The sequence below is a fragment of the Syngnathus typhle genome, linkage group LG7 (genome assembly GCF_033458585.1).
Source record: "Syngnathus typhle isolate RoL2023-S1 ecotype Sweden linkage group LG7, RoL_Styp_1.0, whole genome shotgun sequence".
In the NCBI taxonomy this organism is placed as follows: Eukaryota; Metazoa; Chordata; class Actinopteri; order Syngnathiformes; family Syngnathidae; genus Syngnathus; species Syngnathus typhle.
The window spans coordinates 2,949,339-2,963,974 of record NC_083744.1 but is presented as its reverse complement, the minus strand read 5'-3'; the positions used below and the strand labels follow the sequence as shown (position 1 = coordinate 2,963,974).

At 44.1% G+C, this 14,636-nt stretch overlaps 2 protein-coding genes across 3 annotated transcripts in view; one reads left to right on the top strand and one right to left on the bottom strand.

The window, feature by feature from the left end:
* LOC133157241 (collagen alpha-1(I) chain-like) overlaps positions 1 to 14,636 on the bottom strand; it is a 337,276-nt gene that overhangs the window by 298,171 nt on the left and 24,469 nt on the right. The window lies entirely within an intron of this gene.
* Positions 5,967 to 8,702, top strand: LOC133157237 (uncharacterized). Its single transcript, XM_061283617.1, has 2 exons — positions 5,967 to 7,678; positions 7,970 to 8,702. The coding sequence occupies exon 1, from the start codon at positions 5,967 to 5,969 to the stop codon at positions 6,993 to 6,995; it is 1,029 nt and encodes a 342-aa protein (XP_061139601.1). The 3' UTR covers positions 6,996 to 7,678; positions 7,970 to 8,702.

The following is a 14,636-nucleotide window of genomic DNA, read 5'->3' as shown; positions in this document are numbered from 1 at the left end:
TGTTCGAGCTTCTGCCCTCTGGGAAGAGGTACAGAAGCCTGCGCTCCCGCACCTCCAGACTCTCAAACAGCTTCATACTCCAGGCTGTTAGGATCCTGAACTCGCTCCCCCGTTCTGCGTAGCGTCCTGTACTTTTACTGTCTGAACTGTCTGAATGCACGCTGGCTCTTATTATTTATTATTTGTTATTACTCTTATTTATTGTTTGTGCCTTTTTGTTTATGATGTTTTTTACTTTTGCGCTATGCTTGCTGGCTCCGTTATTTATTGTGTTATCTGTTTATTTATTATTTATTCATCACTCTTACTATTGATTGTTAGAATTTTTGCCTTCTTGTTTTATATTGTGTCGCGTACATGTATGTCTATCGTGTTATGTGTCTCGTCACCGTGGGATAGAGAGCAACGTAGTTTCGGTCTCTTTGTGTGTTGTGACATGTGGAGAGATTGACAATAAAGCTGACTTTGACTTTGACTTTGACAAGAGCATTGCGTTCGTATGGAGCGTGTTTGAAGTGAACAGCAGGGACGAAAGGAACAAGACAAAGTCTTGTGAAATAAAATATTACCTGTAATACGCATTTTGTTATTTGCTGATTGTATTAAACTATCACATTCATTGTCAGTCAAGAAGAGAAGAGGACTCGCATCGGATCCATAGTGCGCATGCACAGTGATACTGCCTCCGTATGACGTCCAGTCCATGATGGAGAAGAGGTATAGGAGCCTGCGCTCCCGCAGCACCAGACTCAACAACAGCTTCATACTCCAGGCTGTTAGGATCCTGAACTCGCTTCCCCCTTCTGCGTAGCGTCCTGTACTTTTGCGCTACGCTTACTGTCTGCTGTGTGCACACTGGCTCCGTTTTGCTCCTCTTATTTATTGTGTTATCTCTTTATTTATTATTTATTCATCATTCTTATTATTTATTGTTTGTGCCTTCTTGTTTTTATATTGTGTCGTTTACTTGTATGTCGATCGTGTAATACAGGGGTTACCAAACTACGGCCCGCGGATACGGCCCGCGGGACCGTTTAATCCGGCCTGCCAACCCTGAATAAATTGTATTATTAAACTTTTTTTTTTTTTTTGCTCATTTTGCCTGCAATGACTGCGTTTCCCCAGTAGATGGGGAAGCGCTCGCCTGCGCATTTACTACCGGAAGCCGTGTCAGAAAGCTCGGTGCACACTCACAAGTGCGTGTACGGACATGGCGCACTCGCGCTCTATTTGTATCAGTCCCGAATTTAGAGCGTGGGCTGTGACGACAGCATTCTTGTAATTTGCGCGCTGAGCTTTCAGATGTAGTTTTGCGCTAAAGCCACCCACAAACCTTCCCCTGGAATCCTTCCGTTAAAATGTCGCCCAAGTAAAGCAGGGTGAACACAGTGCCGAGCGTTTAAAAGAGTTGCCAATTTGGCTCGACGTACGCGACGTGACGTTCAGCCACATGAACGTCAACATCTACCCGTCACAGATCGAGGTAAACGGACCAACACCTCGGATCTCGCCTAAGAATTGCCACAACAAATCTTACTCCAGACTATGACGCATGTTGGATAAATTGTATATATATGTTATCATGCGTTCCCTAATGAGTACTTATTATTATTAATAAGTTATTGCGCAGAATGCTTGCTGTTTCGCCTTGCAGACGTCCACCAGTCCACAACAAGTCATACGATGCTGTCTGGGGCTTCCTGACCTTCTACACCTCTGGGAATCCAAGAAAGTTGCTGATAGCTCAATCTACTCTGTTGATGTCTGCACATGGCATTCTGTCCTTGCACTCCTTTCCCATGGCGTCCTGTCTGTAACTACTTGTTTCACATAGAATTTTGTCCTTGCGCTCTTTTTATTTTGTTTCTCATGAGACTAGGCCATGCTTTCCCCCCCCACCTGTTAGGGGCTAGTCTCACATTGTAGGTAGGGCATCCCTTAATAAAAAGAGCGAGGGGTGTGACAGATCTTTAGTGTATTTTGGACTGCTGTAAGTCTGGATGCACTCCTCGCGAGAAAAGACTCAACATTCTGCCTCACTGGTTTTGTCTGCTGATCCTTTTGCTGATTTTGAACCTGACAGATTTTTGGGGGCTCGTCCGGGATCTCAATAGACCTACTTCGGGTTCCGGCTGACTTTTCGACGCAGGACAAGTCCTTGGCCAAGGCATATAAAGGAAACCCTTTTCACGGGGCTGCCTCGATCAGTCAGCTGGACGCCGGAGTGGTTGACGAGATCGTCCGAGGGAAAGGCCCAGCGGACTGTGAGTATGAATGTTGATTCTGTTGAAAGGAATGGAAGTGTAGTGGCAAGAGGTCACTTGAAACCTTGACAATTCTAGACCCTATCAAGTGCATATTTAGAGACAGTTAAATTCTGTATGGGATGCTGGAGTCCCCTGACGTAAACGTCAGTTAAATTCCACAGGAGGGCAGACTCCTCTGTTTTCTAAAGAAATAAAGAAGTACAGGTAGTTGGAGCAGTTAAATCCCGCTGAGGTGTGGTGGGGCCTCCTCACTAACCTTCCTACTGTGTTAGTTTTCTGCTGCCATCTGTGGTGGGTTTTCCTTATCCCTTGTTTAGCTGGTTTGGCTTCTTTCTCCGTGAAAAGATAGGTTTTATATTTACTTTGGGAAAAAGGTAAAGATAAGTTTTCCTTACACAATAGGAAGGTTAAAGAGTTGTTAAAATCCACTGGAGGGCGGGCTCCCCTGCTTGCCTGTGAGACGATAGGAATGCGCATTGTGTGTGTGTGTGCGTGTGTATGGTTTGACTGAGAGTGACCTCATTTGAGCTCTGATTTGAGGTTTGAGTCCTCTGTATAAACACGCAGGAGTGTAAACAGTGGCTTTGTGTGGATGAAAGCAAGGATTCTCCGTTTCCTCCGGAGACCCACCACACATCGAACATTTATCCACTGTCCTGTGAACTAAATTGGCTTTAGGACACTGCGGGTGCCATTCAAATTGCCAAATCCGTAAACTAAACAAATAAATCATGGGGACAGCAAATAGCAAGCAAAAGCCGCTGCCCCGACATGAATTGAAATGCAAAGATTGGACGTTGATGGAAGAAGTTGACCCCGAAAATGTAAAATATCTTGACAAATGGATAACCGATTACAAATTTGACGGTCAGCTGAAAACAAATTCGTTGAATAACCTAAAGCAATCAATTGATGCTAAATGTGGTGTAAGGAGGAATAACGACGGATATCATCTAATAGTAAAATGGGAATTGGAGGCTGAGAAGAGAAAATGTGGGCAGATAAGAGAAAGGCTGAGAGATAAGGAAGACGGAGGAAAGATAAAAAAGAACTTGTTGTTGCACAGGCAGGAGGATGATGAGACAGTGTCAGCGCGGGCTCGCTTGGAGGCCAAAGCTGACGATGCGATGAATGAGGATGAAAAGAATGATCAATCTATAAAGACGGAGATTGCAGCACGCCAAAGTGAACCAATTTTCCCGTCTCTGTACCCCAAATTACCAAGCACAAATCATCCTCCTGAGAATGGTGCTTCTGCTCGTGGTATATTGACGCGGAGCCGTGCTCGTGGTGTGTTGACGCGGGGCCGTGCTAAGTTGGTTCCTTCGGCTGACGCAGACGCATACCCGATGATTGAAGTGGCAAATCCTCATGATGAGGGAGGACCCACAATTTTAGTATACAGAACATGGACCCACGCTGATATAAAATCAGCAATTGGGCAGGATCAAACAGGCTTTGGTCTCCAGCTCCACTCTAGCCTTACCCAACTATGATAAGGTGTTTGTCCAGACTGTTGACTGCAAAGGTCATTACATGACCTCTGTTTTGCTCCAATCACATGGCTCAAAATTGCGTCCTATTGCTTTTTATTCCTCTAAACTGGACAGTGTTGCATGTGCTCTCCCACCATGCGTGAGGGCCGTGGTGGCAGCCTCCATGGCTGTGGAGAGCAGTGCTGGTGTTGTGTTATTTCATCCTTTAACACTGAAAGTTCCTCATGCTGTCTCGGCTCTTCTGCTACAGACTAATATGACCTTTCTGTCGCCTGCGCGTCATCTTTCTTGCATGGCTACGTTGCTGTCTCAGCCGCATCTGACCGTTGAAAGATGCACGACACTCAATCCTGCCACTCTCATTCCCCTTCCTGACGATGGCGAATTCCATGATTGTGTCGATGCTGCCCAACAGATTGCAAAGGCTCGGCCTGATTTGGAAGATACGCCTCTGCCAGATGGTCATGTGGTTTTTGTTGATGGGTCTTCTAAGAAGAATGAGTCTGGTGTGACCCTTACTGGGTATGCCATTGTTACTGCCGACGTGGTTTTGGAGGCTGCTAAACTGCCATCCAATATGTCGGCACAGGCCGCTGAGCTCATTGCTTTGACTGGGGCCTGCAAATTGTTTGCAAACAAGTCCGTCACTATCTGGACTGATAGTCAGTATGCTTTTGCTACAGTGCATGTTTTTGCTCAGCAGTGGAGCAACCGTGGCATGATAACTTCTACAGGGAAGCCCGTCTCCCATTCCGCTATACTAACTCAACTTTTGGATGCTGTCCAGCTGCCTTTAAAGGTAGCGGTTTGCAAGTGTGCTGCTCACACTGCGGGCTCTGATCCTGTTTCTCTCGGTAATGCTTTTGCTGACAAATCCGCTAAGGCCGCTGCGGAAGGCCTGCTTCATGTCCTCTCGTCTCTCACGGCTCATGATTCAATGTCACACATCTCCCCTGATGTGTTGCTTGACATGCAGTCTCAGAGCCCCTCCCAGGAACGACTCTCTTGGGAAAAGCGGGGTGCAACTAAAAACACCGATGGTCTTTTTGTGTGACCTTTGGGCAAACCTGTCTTGCCTCGTAGCTTGTTCAAATGGGCTGCTATTTCAAGTCACGGGGTCACCCATGTCTCGGCGGGAGGTATGGTGAAACAAGTCGAGGCTATTTATACAACATACGGCTTTGCCGCTTTTTCACAACGATTTTGCAGAGCGTGTTTGATCTGTGCTAAACATAACCCACAAGGCAATTTAAGACCTCAGAGAGGGAAATTCCCGACTCCATTGTACCCGTTTCAGACAATACATATGGATTATATCCAATTACATAAATGTGAAGGGAAAGAATATTGATTGGTCATAATAGACGCATTTTCTAAATGGGTAGAAATATTTCCTACCAAACATGCAGATGCACTCACAGTGGCAAAAGCCTTATGCAAAGACATCATTCCAAGGTACGGTATTCCAGAAACAATTTATAGCGACAATGGTCCACATTTTGTAAATCAAATAGTGCATAACATTGGGAGAATGTTCCACATAAATGTAAAGAACCATTGTTCATACAGACCGCAATCCGCTGGCCTGGTTGAGAGAGCGAACCAGTCTATAAAAAACAGATTAAAGAAATGTATGGAAGAAACAAAACGACCGTGGACTCAGTGTTTAGACCTGGTTAAAATGTACATAAATATTACAAGTACAACAGGGCTAACTCCTTATGAAACTATGTTTGGGAGACCTTACAGGCTTCCTCAGTTCAAAAACACATGGGAGATCCCCGAGGAAGCCACGTTAGCTGATTACATGAGAAAAATGTTGGAACGTCAAAAGAATCTAACCAATAACACTGATGATGAACCCATTTCTCTGCAGGAAGACCCCAAAGTGGTACCGGGAGACTGGGTTTTGATCAGGAGTATCAAGAGGAAGAATTGGCATTCACCCAAGTGGGAAGGTCCCTTTTTGGTACTACTCACGACACCTAATGCTTTAAAAATAGCCGAACGCAACACGTGGATTCATTTAACTCATTGTAAAAAAGTGATCTCCGCAGACCCAACCTAAGTACGGAAGGTGAGCAAAGTCTGGTAATAGTGCCTGATTCTGGTGTCAAGATCCAGGGTTGACACGAAAGCTAGCAGAAGAATTCCAAGACACCAACCCGAAGCTCAGGGTGTTGACTCTGGGGAGATCCTAAACATGAGCATTAGAGAGTCATTTGGTGAGTGCTTTAATCGGGCTGTAGCCTGCGCGAAGTCTACCATGTGCTTTTGGTTGTTTTTGCTGGTTTGTGTTACCATTATATTTTTTTCGGGGGTTACTTTATCTGGAGGGATAGAGTACCATGAGCCTCGCACATTATTCTCTCAGGCGACTGCTAACGCTAATTCTAGTCGATGTGGCTCATGGGGAGAACTTGCTAGACATAAGCGCGACACTAAATCCCCTTTTGGTCATGTTGTTTGTGTTCCAGGAGCCGTCCGTGTTCCAACCTGTGTACCATGGCTTTTGTCTTGGGCTTATAATAACTCATTAATGTTTACTGTGGCTCCTAACACATCTTCTTCTATTATTTTACCTTTGAAAAGTTTGAAGGGGTTTCGTAATGGTCGCCCCACTACTGGAGATAGATGGCTCGGGTATTGGTGGTATTTAACTGGCCACCCGGTTAACACCGGCTGGGGCACCCTTGTCACCACGCAAATGCGAGGGTATTGGCCCTCTGGTTCCAGTGACGAGGCTGTGTTCTTTGCTAAACGAGTGACTTTGATAAATCGGGGCACAAGCCTCCTTTTGACTCTTACACTCCCTGACGGTCATATTCGTCCTCCAAATGCCACCTTGTTTAACACTTCTTGTTGGGGTTTTCAACTGTGGGCTTGGTCCTCTGGAACCGATCCTCGCTTTCCTATTGCTATTTGCCTTAATAGAACAATGTCGGTCGCAGACCGTCCCGTTACAAATGAATACACCTTGTCAGCGGGAGCAAAAATCACAAGTACGCTCCTCACTGATGTAGACAGCTATTTTGTGGCCTCCACAGGGATAAGCGGTCATACTAACAACTGGCTTCTTATGGCTGAGCAGGCCGCAAAGATGGCTGGCGCTAGTTGCATTGCATGCATGGGTCCCAGACCTCTTTTGAAAATCATACCTGCAAATATAGGCCCTAAGTGTGCTGTCGTTTTGATGTTAGACTCGTCCATTTCCCACTCACGATTGTTTTAGATGGGATACGGTTTACCCTGTTGCCCCTATGACAAAGCATAAACCCCTTTTTTCGTCTGTTGTAGCTAAGGGTAATTTTGCATGCATTAGATTGCCTGGTACCGGGGTGAAGCTCGGCGCCATACCTGCTCCGTGGTGTGGGTCCGTGACCGAGGTCACGGCCCCTTTTTTGCCCATTGCTCGTTGTGATATTTGGTTTTGGTGTAATAGTAACAAACTTTATGATAGGTTGCCTTTCGACAGCGCTGGTATTTGCGCTTTGGTAACCCTATTGCTACCTGTTCATTTGATACCAATGTCCTCTTATGATCTAACGTCTTTTGCTAAGTCCGTAGTGCCCAAATTCTGGCCGAGAACGAAACGAGACGCCGAATGGCGGGGCACAGCTAATCCAACCTACATCGACGCCGTTGGTGTTCCTAGGGGAGTGCCGGATGAGTATAAGCTGGTGAATCAGATAGCGGCTGGTTTTGAATCCGCCCTGTGTTGGTGGTGTACTCTTAACAAAAATGTTGACAGGATTAACTACGTCCATTACAACGTGCAGAGGCTTGGAAACTGGACCGAGGCGGGTTTCAAGGCGGTCCACTCCCACCTGGCCGCTACTTCCCTCATGGCTTTCCAGAATCGAATGGCCCTTGACATGCTACTCTCAAGAGAGGGCGGTGTCTGCGCCATGTTCGGTGAGCAATGTTGCACTTTTATTCCAAATAACACTGCGGCCGACGGAAGCCTGTCCCAGGCCCTTGAGGGCCTGCGGGCCTTGAACGGGAAGATGAAGGAGCACAGTGGAGTGAACACGGAGGTTTGGGCCAACTGGTTGAACGTGTTCGGAAAGTACCGCACCCTGGTTTCCTCTGCCCTGGTCTCCGTTGCCGTTTTCTCTGCCATTTTGACCTTGTGTGGATGTTGTTGCATCCCTTGTCTCCGATCCTTAATTAACAGGCTAATTACGGCTGCTATCTCTCCACCAGCTGAGACTTTCCCGTTGCTCCTAAGGGATGACCTTTCGGTCGACGGGGGTTCCTTCTCTATTGACGACCCGGTCAGCGAATCTGTTGTGGTGAACTTGTCCGATTTGTTTTCTGACCCGGGCTTTGCCGATTGTGACTCAGTTTCCTCCCGTGTGTAAGTTGGTTCCTGCGAAATGTGATCCCTTGGCTGAAAATCTTTTTGAAGTGGCCGTATGGGTGATGGGTTGGTCTCCGGGAACTTATGATAAACAGGGGGGAATTGTTGGATAAATTGTATATATATGTTATCATGCGTTCCCTAATGAGTACTTATTATTATTAATAAGTTATTGCGCAGAATGCTTGCTGTTTCGCCTTGCAGACGTCCACCAGTCCACAACAAGTCATACGATGCTGTCTGGGGCTTCCTGACCTTCTACACCTCTGGGAATCCAAGAAAGTTGCTGATAGCTCAATCTACTCTGTTGATGTCTGCACATGGCATTCTGTCCTTGCACTCCTTTCCCATGGCGTCCTGTCTGTAACTACTTGTTTCACATAGAATTTTGTCCTTGCGCTCTTTTTATTTTGTTTCTCATGAGACTAGGCCATGCTTTCCCCCCCACCTGTTAGGGGCTAGTCTCACATTGTAGGTAGGGCATCCCTTAATAAAAAGAGCGAGGGGTGTGACAGATCTTTAGTGTATTTTGGACTGCTGTAAGTCTGGATGCACTCCTCGCGAGAAAAGACTCAACATTCTGCCTCACTGGTTTTGTCTGCTGATCCTTTTGCTGATTTTGAACCTGACTATCAAACTTTAACAAAAAAGACAGCGGTGTCTACAAGCCTACTGGAACCTACAAAAGGATTATAAGGAAGGAACACAAGAACTTTAAGAGACTGCTCATATGTGTCAGAGAGGTTCTGCTCTGACAACTGAGCTGAACTTTTATCTCTTAAGATTGTGCATGGCACAACAGAAAGTTAATGTTCCATGGTTTTTTTCTATGAAGAACCTAGAGAGAGTTATTTAGTTATTATTTATTTCCTGTTTTTTCTGTGAAGAACTCAGAGAGGGTTTAGTTATTATTTATTTCATTAATAGTGTTATTATTTGTTTCCTGACTTTTTTTCTGTAAAGAACCTGGAAAGGGTTATTACCGTTTTTTCCGTGTATAGTGCGTCCCCATGTATAGTACGCACCCTAAGAATGGCATGCTGATGCTGGAAAAAAGCTTGTACCCATGTATAATACGCACCCAATTTTTATGATTTTTTTTAAAAATGTTTTTAAATTTTTTATTTATTTTTTTTAAGTCCCAATGATCGTCACACACGCAGGGAGGCAATGGGTCCCATTTTTATAGTCTTTGGTATGGTCTTAACTAGGCTGGATGTAATTTTTTTTTGTTGGCGTTGATTTCTCCGACTGCCCCTAAACGCACCACCGCGCTCCGTGCGCGCATGGGCTGCGGACGTGAAAAAGGCGGCTCTGTATGGGAGAGACGTTGACGAGGAATAAAAACACCCTTGGAAACCAAAACTTGCCCCTCGTCGTGACTCGGAGCCGCAACAAATGTTTCGGATTTGTGTAGGGTACATTGTGACAGACAGCAAACTAGCAGGTGATCGAGCGAGCGTCTGATACAAGAGCATTGCGGTCGTATGGAGCGTGTTTGAAGTGAACAGCAGAGACGAAAGGAACAAGGCAAAGTGTTGTGAAATAAAATATTACCTGTAATACGCATTTTGTTATTTGCTGATTGAAACTGCTAATTAAACTGAATTGAAACTAATAGGAAGAAAATATATCTTGCTCTTAATATAGCTGACGTGTCTTGCGCATACGTTCTGCGCATCTGTAATGGCGGCCTCCGTATGACGTCCGGTCCGCGATGGAGATTAAAAACAAACAATATTTGACAATAACACACCATCAAGGATTGCACCATCGCATCAAACGATGTGTCGTCAATTATGGATTTTTTTGACTAAGTGTGTTGGGCAGGATGGCTGAATGCGATGCGCGATTGACAACAAACAAGAAGAAAGGTGAGTTTTATTTCGGGGGAGATTTGTCATGTCTCGTCCCCAGTTTTGCTATGTGTCTAGGTTGCCATAGTTTCTGTTCGCGTCGCCCCTCTCTTCCTGTGTCACCTCAATCGATGTAACGTGTTTTGTATTTAAGTCCTGTCTGCCCCTCGCTCACCGTTGGATCATTGCATGTGTTACTGTCATTCTGTTCCTGTCTTTGGTAATGTCACCCTGTCTTTTTGTTCCACGACTTTGTCGGTCAGTTCTGTTGTTGGTTTTGTTGTACCATGACTTTCTTTAAAAAAAAAAAAAAAAAAATTAAAAAAAAAAAATTAAAAAAATTTTTTTTTGTACCCATGTATAATACGCACCCCAGATTTTAGGACAATAAATTAATTAAACTTTGCGCACTATACACGGAAAAAAACGGTAAATAACCGTTATTTGGTTATGTGTGGCTTTCTGGAAAACAATACTTTTTTTAAGCTCCCCTACGATCGTCACACTTTTTCTGTTACGAACTGCCACCGGCCCGCCATCAGAGAAGGGAAAGGTTATGTGGCCCTCACAGGAAAAAGTTTGGGGACCCCTGGTGTAATATGTCTCGTCACCGTGGGATAGAGAAAACATAATTTCAGTTTCTTTGTGTGTCTTGACGTGAAGAGATTGACAATAAAGCTGACTTTGACTTTTTTGAGATTAAAAAACAAACAATATTTGACAATAACACAGGTTTCTGTTCCTGTCTTTGGTAATGTCACCCTGTCTTTTTGTTCCAGAGATTTTCTTCAAAAATTGTTGTACCATGATTTTCTTCTTATTCTTCTTCTTCTTCTTCAAAAAAAATAAAAAAATAAAAGAAATTGTACCCATGTATAATGCGCACCCCAGATTTTATGACAATAAATTAGTTAAATTTTGCGCATTATACATGGAAAAAAGCGGTACATTCAAACCTCGGTTTTCTACCACAATTCGTTCCAGAAGGCGGTTCGAGATGTGAATCGGTCGAATTCCGAATCTATTTTCCCCATTACAGATAATGGAATAAAATTTAATCTGTTCAAGACAAAAAAAAACGCCTTTTTTAAGCATTTTTTCATTTGAGCATTTTTGTCTGATCGCGCAACTGCAGCGCATCTCGGACGCACAACCGTAGCGCGCCGCCGACCACGCAACTGCACCGCGCTGGTTGTATTATTGTGACAGAGCCGTCGCTGAAATTTAGAAAATATTTTTAACTCCTGATGTACTTTCCAAAATTTAAGTGGACCTCAGTGCACAGGGAGCTTAATTTGGTCCGATTGCGCAACCGCAGCGCGCCGGGCGCCCAATGTCGCATTGCTTTTAGAGCGTCTTTGTGTTTTAGGATGGCTTTACTGCTCCCACTTGCTTTCTTTAGACGCATGATTAGGGGTTAATACAATCCTCAAAATAACGAAAATACAATAACAATGAACGGAGTCAGTCGGCGCGGTCAGGTTTTCTCGGGTCATTTCGGCTCATCTCACGGGGTTCGACCTCTGAATTTTGCTCGACCGAATTTTTAGTTCGAATTCCAATTTGTTCAAGAACTGGGACGTTCGAAAACCGAGGTTTGACTGTATGTAGAAAGCATGAGCGCAAATGGCGTTTAACCAACTTGACGTTTTCCATCAGGCATGGCGTGACAGCCTCCAGAAATACAAAGATACGCTTATTTTAGCAAAAACTAATTATTTCTCGCAAATTATTAATCTCAATAAAAACAATCCGAAATACTTATTCAGTACGGTAGCAAAGCTGACACTAAACCCTAACTAACCCTAAATACTTATTTGATACAGTGGCCAAGCTAACACTACGGCAGCCGACCTCCGATAGCTCCTTCCACTCAGCCGACGAGTTCATGAAATTTTTCTCCCGAAAGATTGAATCCATTAGGGATGAGATCAAGATGACTGTTCCAATCGCTCAGTCGATTATGGCCGCTGACAATCATGCAATAACCCTCTCAAATTTTAAACGCGTGTCCCTTGAAAGGCCTACACAATTGGTTAGTGCGGCTAAACAAACATGTTTACTCGACCCGCTTCCAGCCAAACTACTTAAAGAATTATTTCAAATTTTAGGACCGTCCGTCTTAAATATAATTACCGTTTTTTTCCATGTATAATGCGCCCCCCCATGTATAATACGCACCCTAAAAATGGCATGTTGATGATGGAAAAAAGCCTGTACCCATGTATAATACGCACCCAAATTTTGACTCCCGCTTAAGTCCGTAAACGTAAAATTATTTCAGGAAAAAGATCATCTTTGGGAAGAACCGGATGTTATTCTGCCGGTCAGTATCACTGCGCATGAGCTAGCAAACTCAATAGAGAAGAAATGTTTCGGATTTGTGTAGGGTACATTGTGACAGCAAACGAGCAGGTGATCGAGCAAGCGTCTGATACGAGAGCATTGTGTTCGTATGGAGCGTGTTTGAAGTGAACAGCAGAGAAGAAAGCGCATCTGTAATGGCATATGAATCCGTATAAAAAATAAATAAAAAATAAATAAAAAATAAAAAATTGTACCCATGTATAATGCGCACCCCAGATTTTAGGACAAAAAATTAGTTAAATTTTGCGCATTATACATGGAAAAAAAAACGGTATTTCCAGAATGCTTGCGTCATGTATCAGACTGTCCATAAACGAAACCATAAACTCTGTCAACTCATCCCAATCTGTACTCCCAGCCACACCCACACCACCAGGAATAGCAATCTAATCATTGAGAAAAAACGGAAACTAAAATCTACAAGCTTTAGCATTGTGTGCAGAGGGCCACAGATTTGGAATGAGCTTGACGAAACACTAAAAATGTTGCAATCCATCTTCAAGGCAAATCTAAAAAGTCAACTCCTATCAATGTATGTTTAATGTGCTGATTATTAATCGCATGAACACCTGTGTCCTGTTGTTAATTTATTAATTGCAAATGTACTTTACATCAAATCCAGTGTAACCAGAATACTGAGACTATCTATTACTTGTTGTATGTTTATTGTGTGTTGTACCTTATTGTGTGTTTATTGTTATTGTGTATTATATATCTGTATGTTGTCCATAATGTAAGGATATTGGGCCAATGTCTGATACTTATGGGAAACCAGGCCCTCTATTAAAAGCTTTAAATAGCTTGCTTGGTGTGACCTCTCACGCATCCATAATACTGTTTGTTGTTTCATGTTGTATGTCTTGGATATTGCGTGAATAAACTCAAACTCAAATTAACACAGTGACTTCTTGATTTCCAGTATTTTTCACTCTTTTCAGTTATCCCCCAAAAATTTTAAATTTCCCCCAGGGTATCCTCGCACCCCCTAGGAAGCATACTCGCACCACCCCCGGTTAAGGACTACTGCTATAATCGACCCAAAAAAAATGTCCAGGGGGGACTTTAAAAATCGTCCGGCATTTTGTTGGACTGACTCTAATATATTACATGTACAGTACATTGTCAATAGTGAATTGTTGTTATATGTAACAAAGACGTCTCACACGTAATCGTTATAAGTACGTTCTCTTTTTATGTCCTTCAAAGTACTCTTGGTTCACTTTATGGCAGCCGTCAATCCCTTTCTCCTGCTCTCTCTACAACAGTTACTGCTATCAGTACAAATAGAATTGCCACGCCGTTCCATTTCACTCACTCGCAGGTTTTTCTGTATTGTTCGCGAATTAAGTCACGCCCTTCTCCTCAAATCTAGTGACTTTGCTACGAAGTAGGATGGGCTGACTAGACTACACCGAGTGTTTTACATGCAATGCTGAAACAAAAATGCACGTTCACGGAGGAGTTGAATAAAAACATCCCCATGCTTTCGCCAGGGTCGTGATCCTTATGAAGCTGAATGCTTGACATGCAAGGCAGGCACTTAAGTGTCGCTGGCAGATAAAGGTGCCAGGCACCACGCAAGAGGAGGACTGAAAAAGGGTCCCTTTTTTTTCTTCAAATGCACCGATGGCCGTATTTCTTTTGTCTTTTTTTACTTAGTGTACCACTTTAAAACTAAAAAATGTCCGTGTTGTTACGCCCGTGCCAAAGCACGTGCTGCCTGCACTTCCCTCGGCCACACCCCTTTCGTTACCGTAATGTCTGTCACCTGGTTCCTCTTGTTACCCTGTGTATTTAAGCCCTGCCCGTGTATTTCTCCCTATCGGTGTCTACTGTTGTGATCCGTCCCTGTCCGCGCCCAGTGTTGCTGTTCCTGTCGTTCGATTTTCCTCGGTCTTGTCTGGAGGCTCACGGTCAGAATTTTATCCTTGTCCAAGTGGACTGCTGTCGGTCGGTCGGTGGTCTGTTTTTCTGGCCGTGAGTCTCTATCCCGTCTGTGTCTTCGTTTCCCCACCTGACTCCCTTCCAACTCCCTTTCCCTTCAATAAATCCTGGTTCAAGCTGCATTTGGTCGCCCTGGCTCTACTCATTCCTGACACGTGTACACACGTGTTTTTGTTAGTGTAAATATGTTTTTGTTATTGTATATATGTTGTTTTGTGTTATTCGGGCCAATAAATGTTGGGACACAAATGACAATCCCCCCCCCCCCCCCCCAAACACACACACACACACACACACCAAAAAAAAAAGACCACGCCCCCCTCCCAAAAAAGGTGTCCTCTTG

Coding starts and splice junctions, on each gene's coding strand:
- LOC133157237 (XM_061283617.1), top strand. CDS start 5,967: ATGAGCATTAGAGAGTCATTTGGTGAGTGCTTTAATCGGGCTGTAGCC.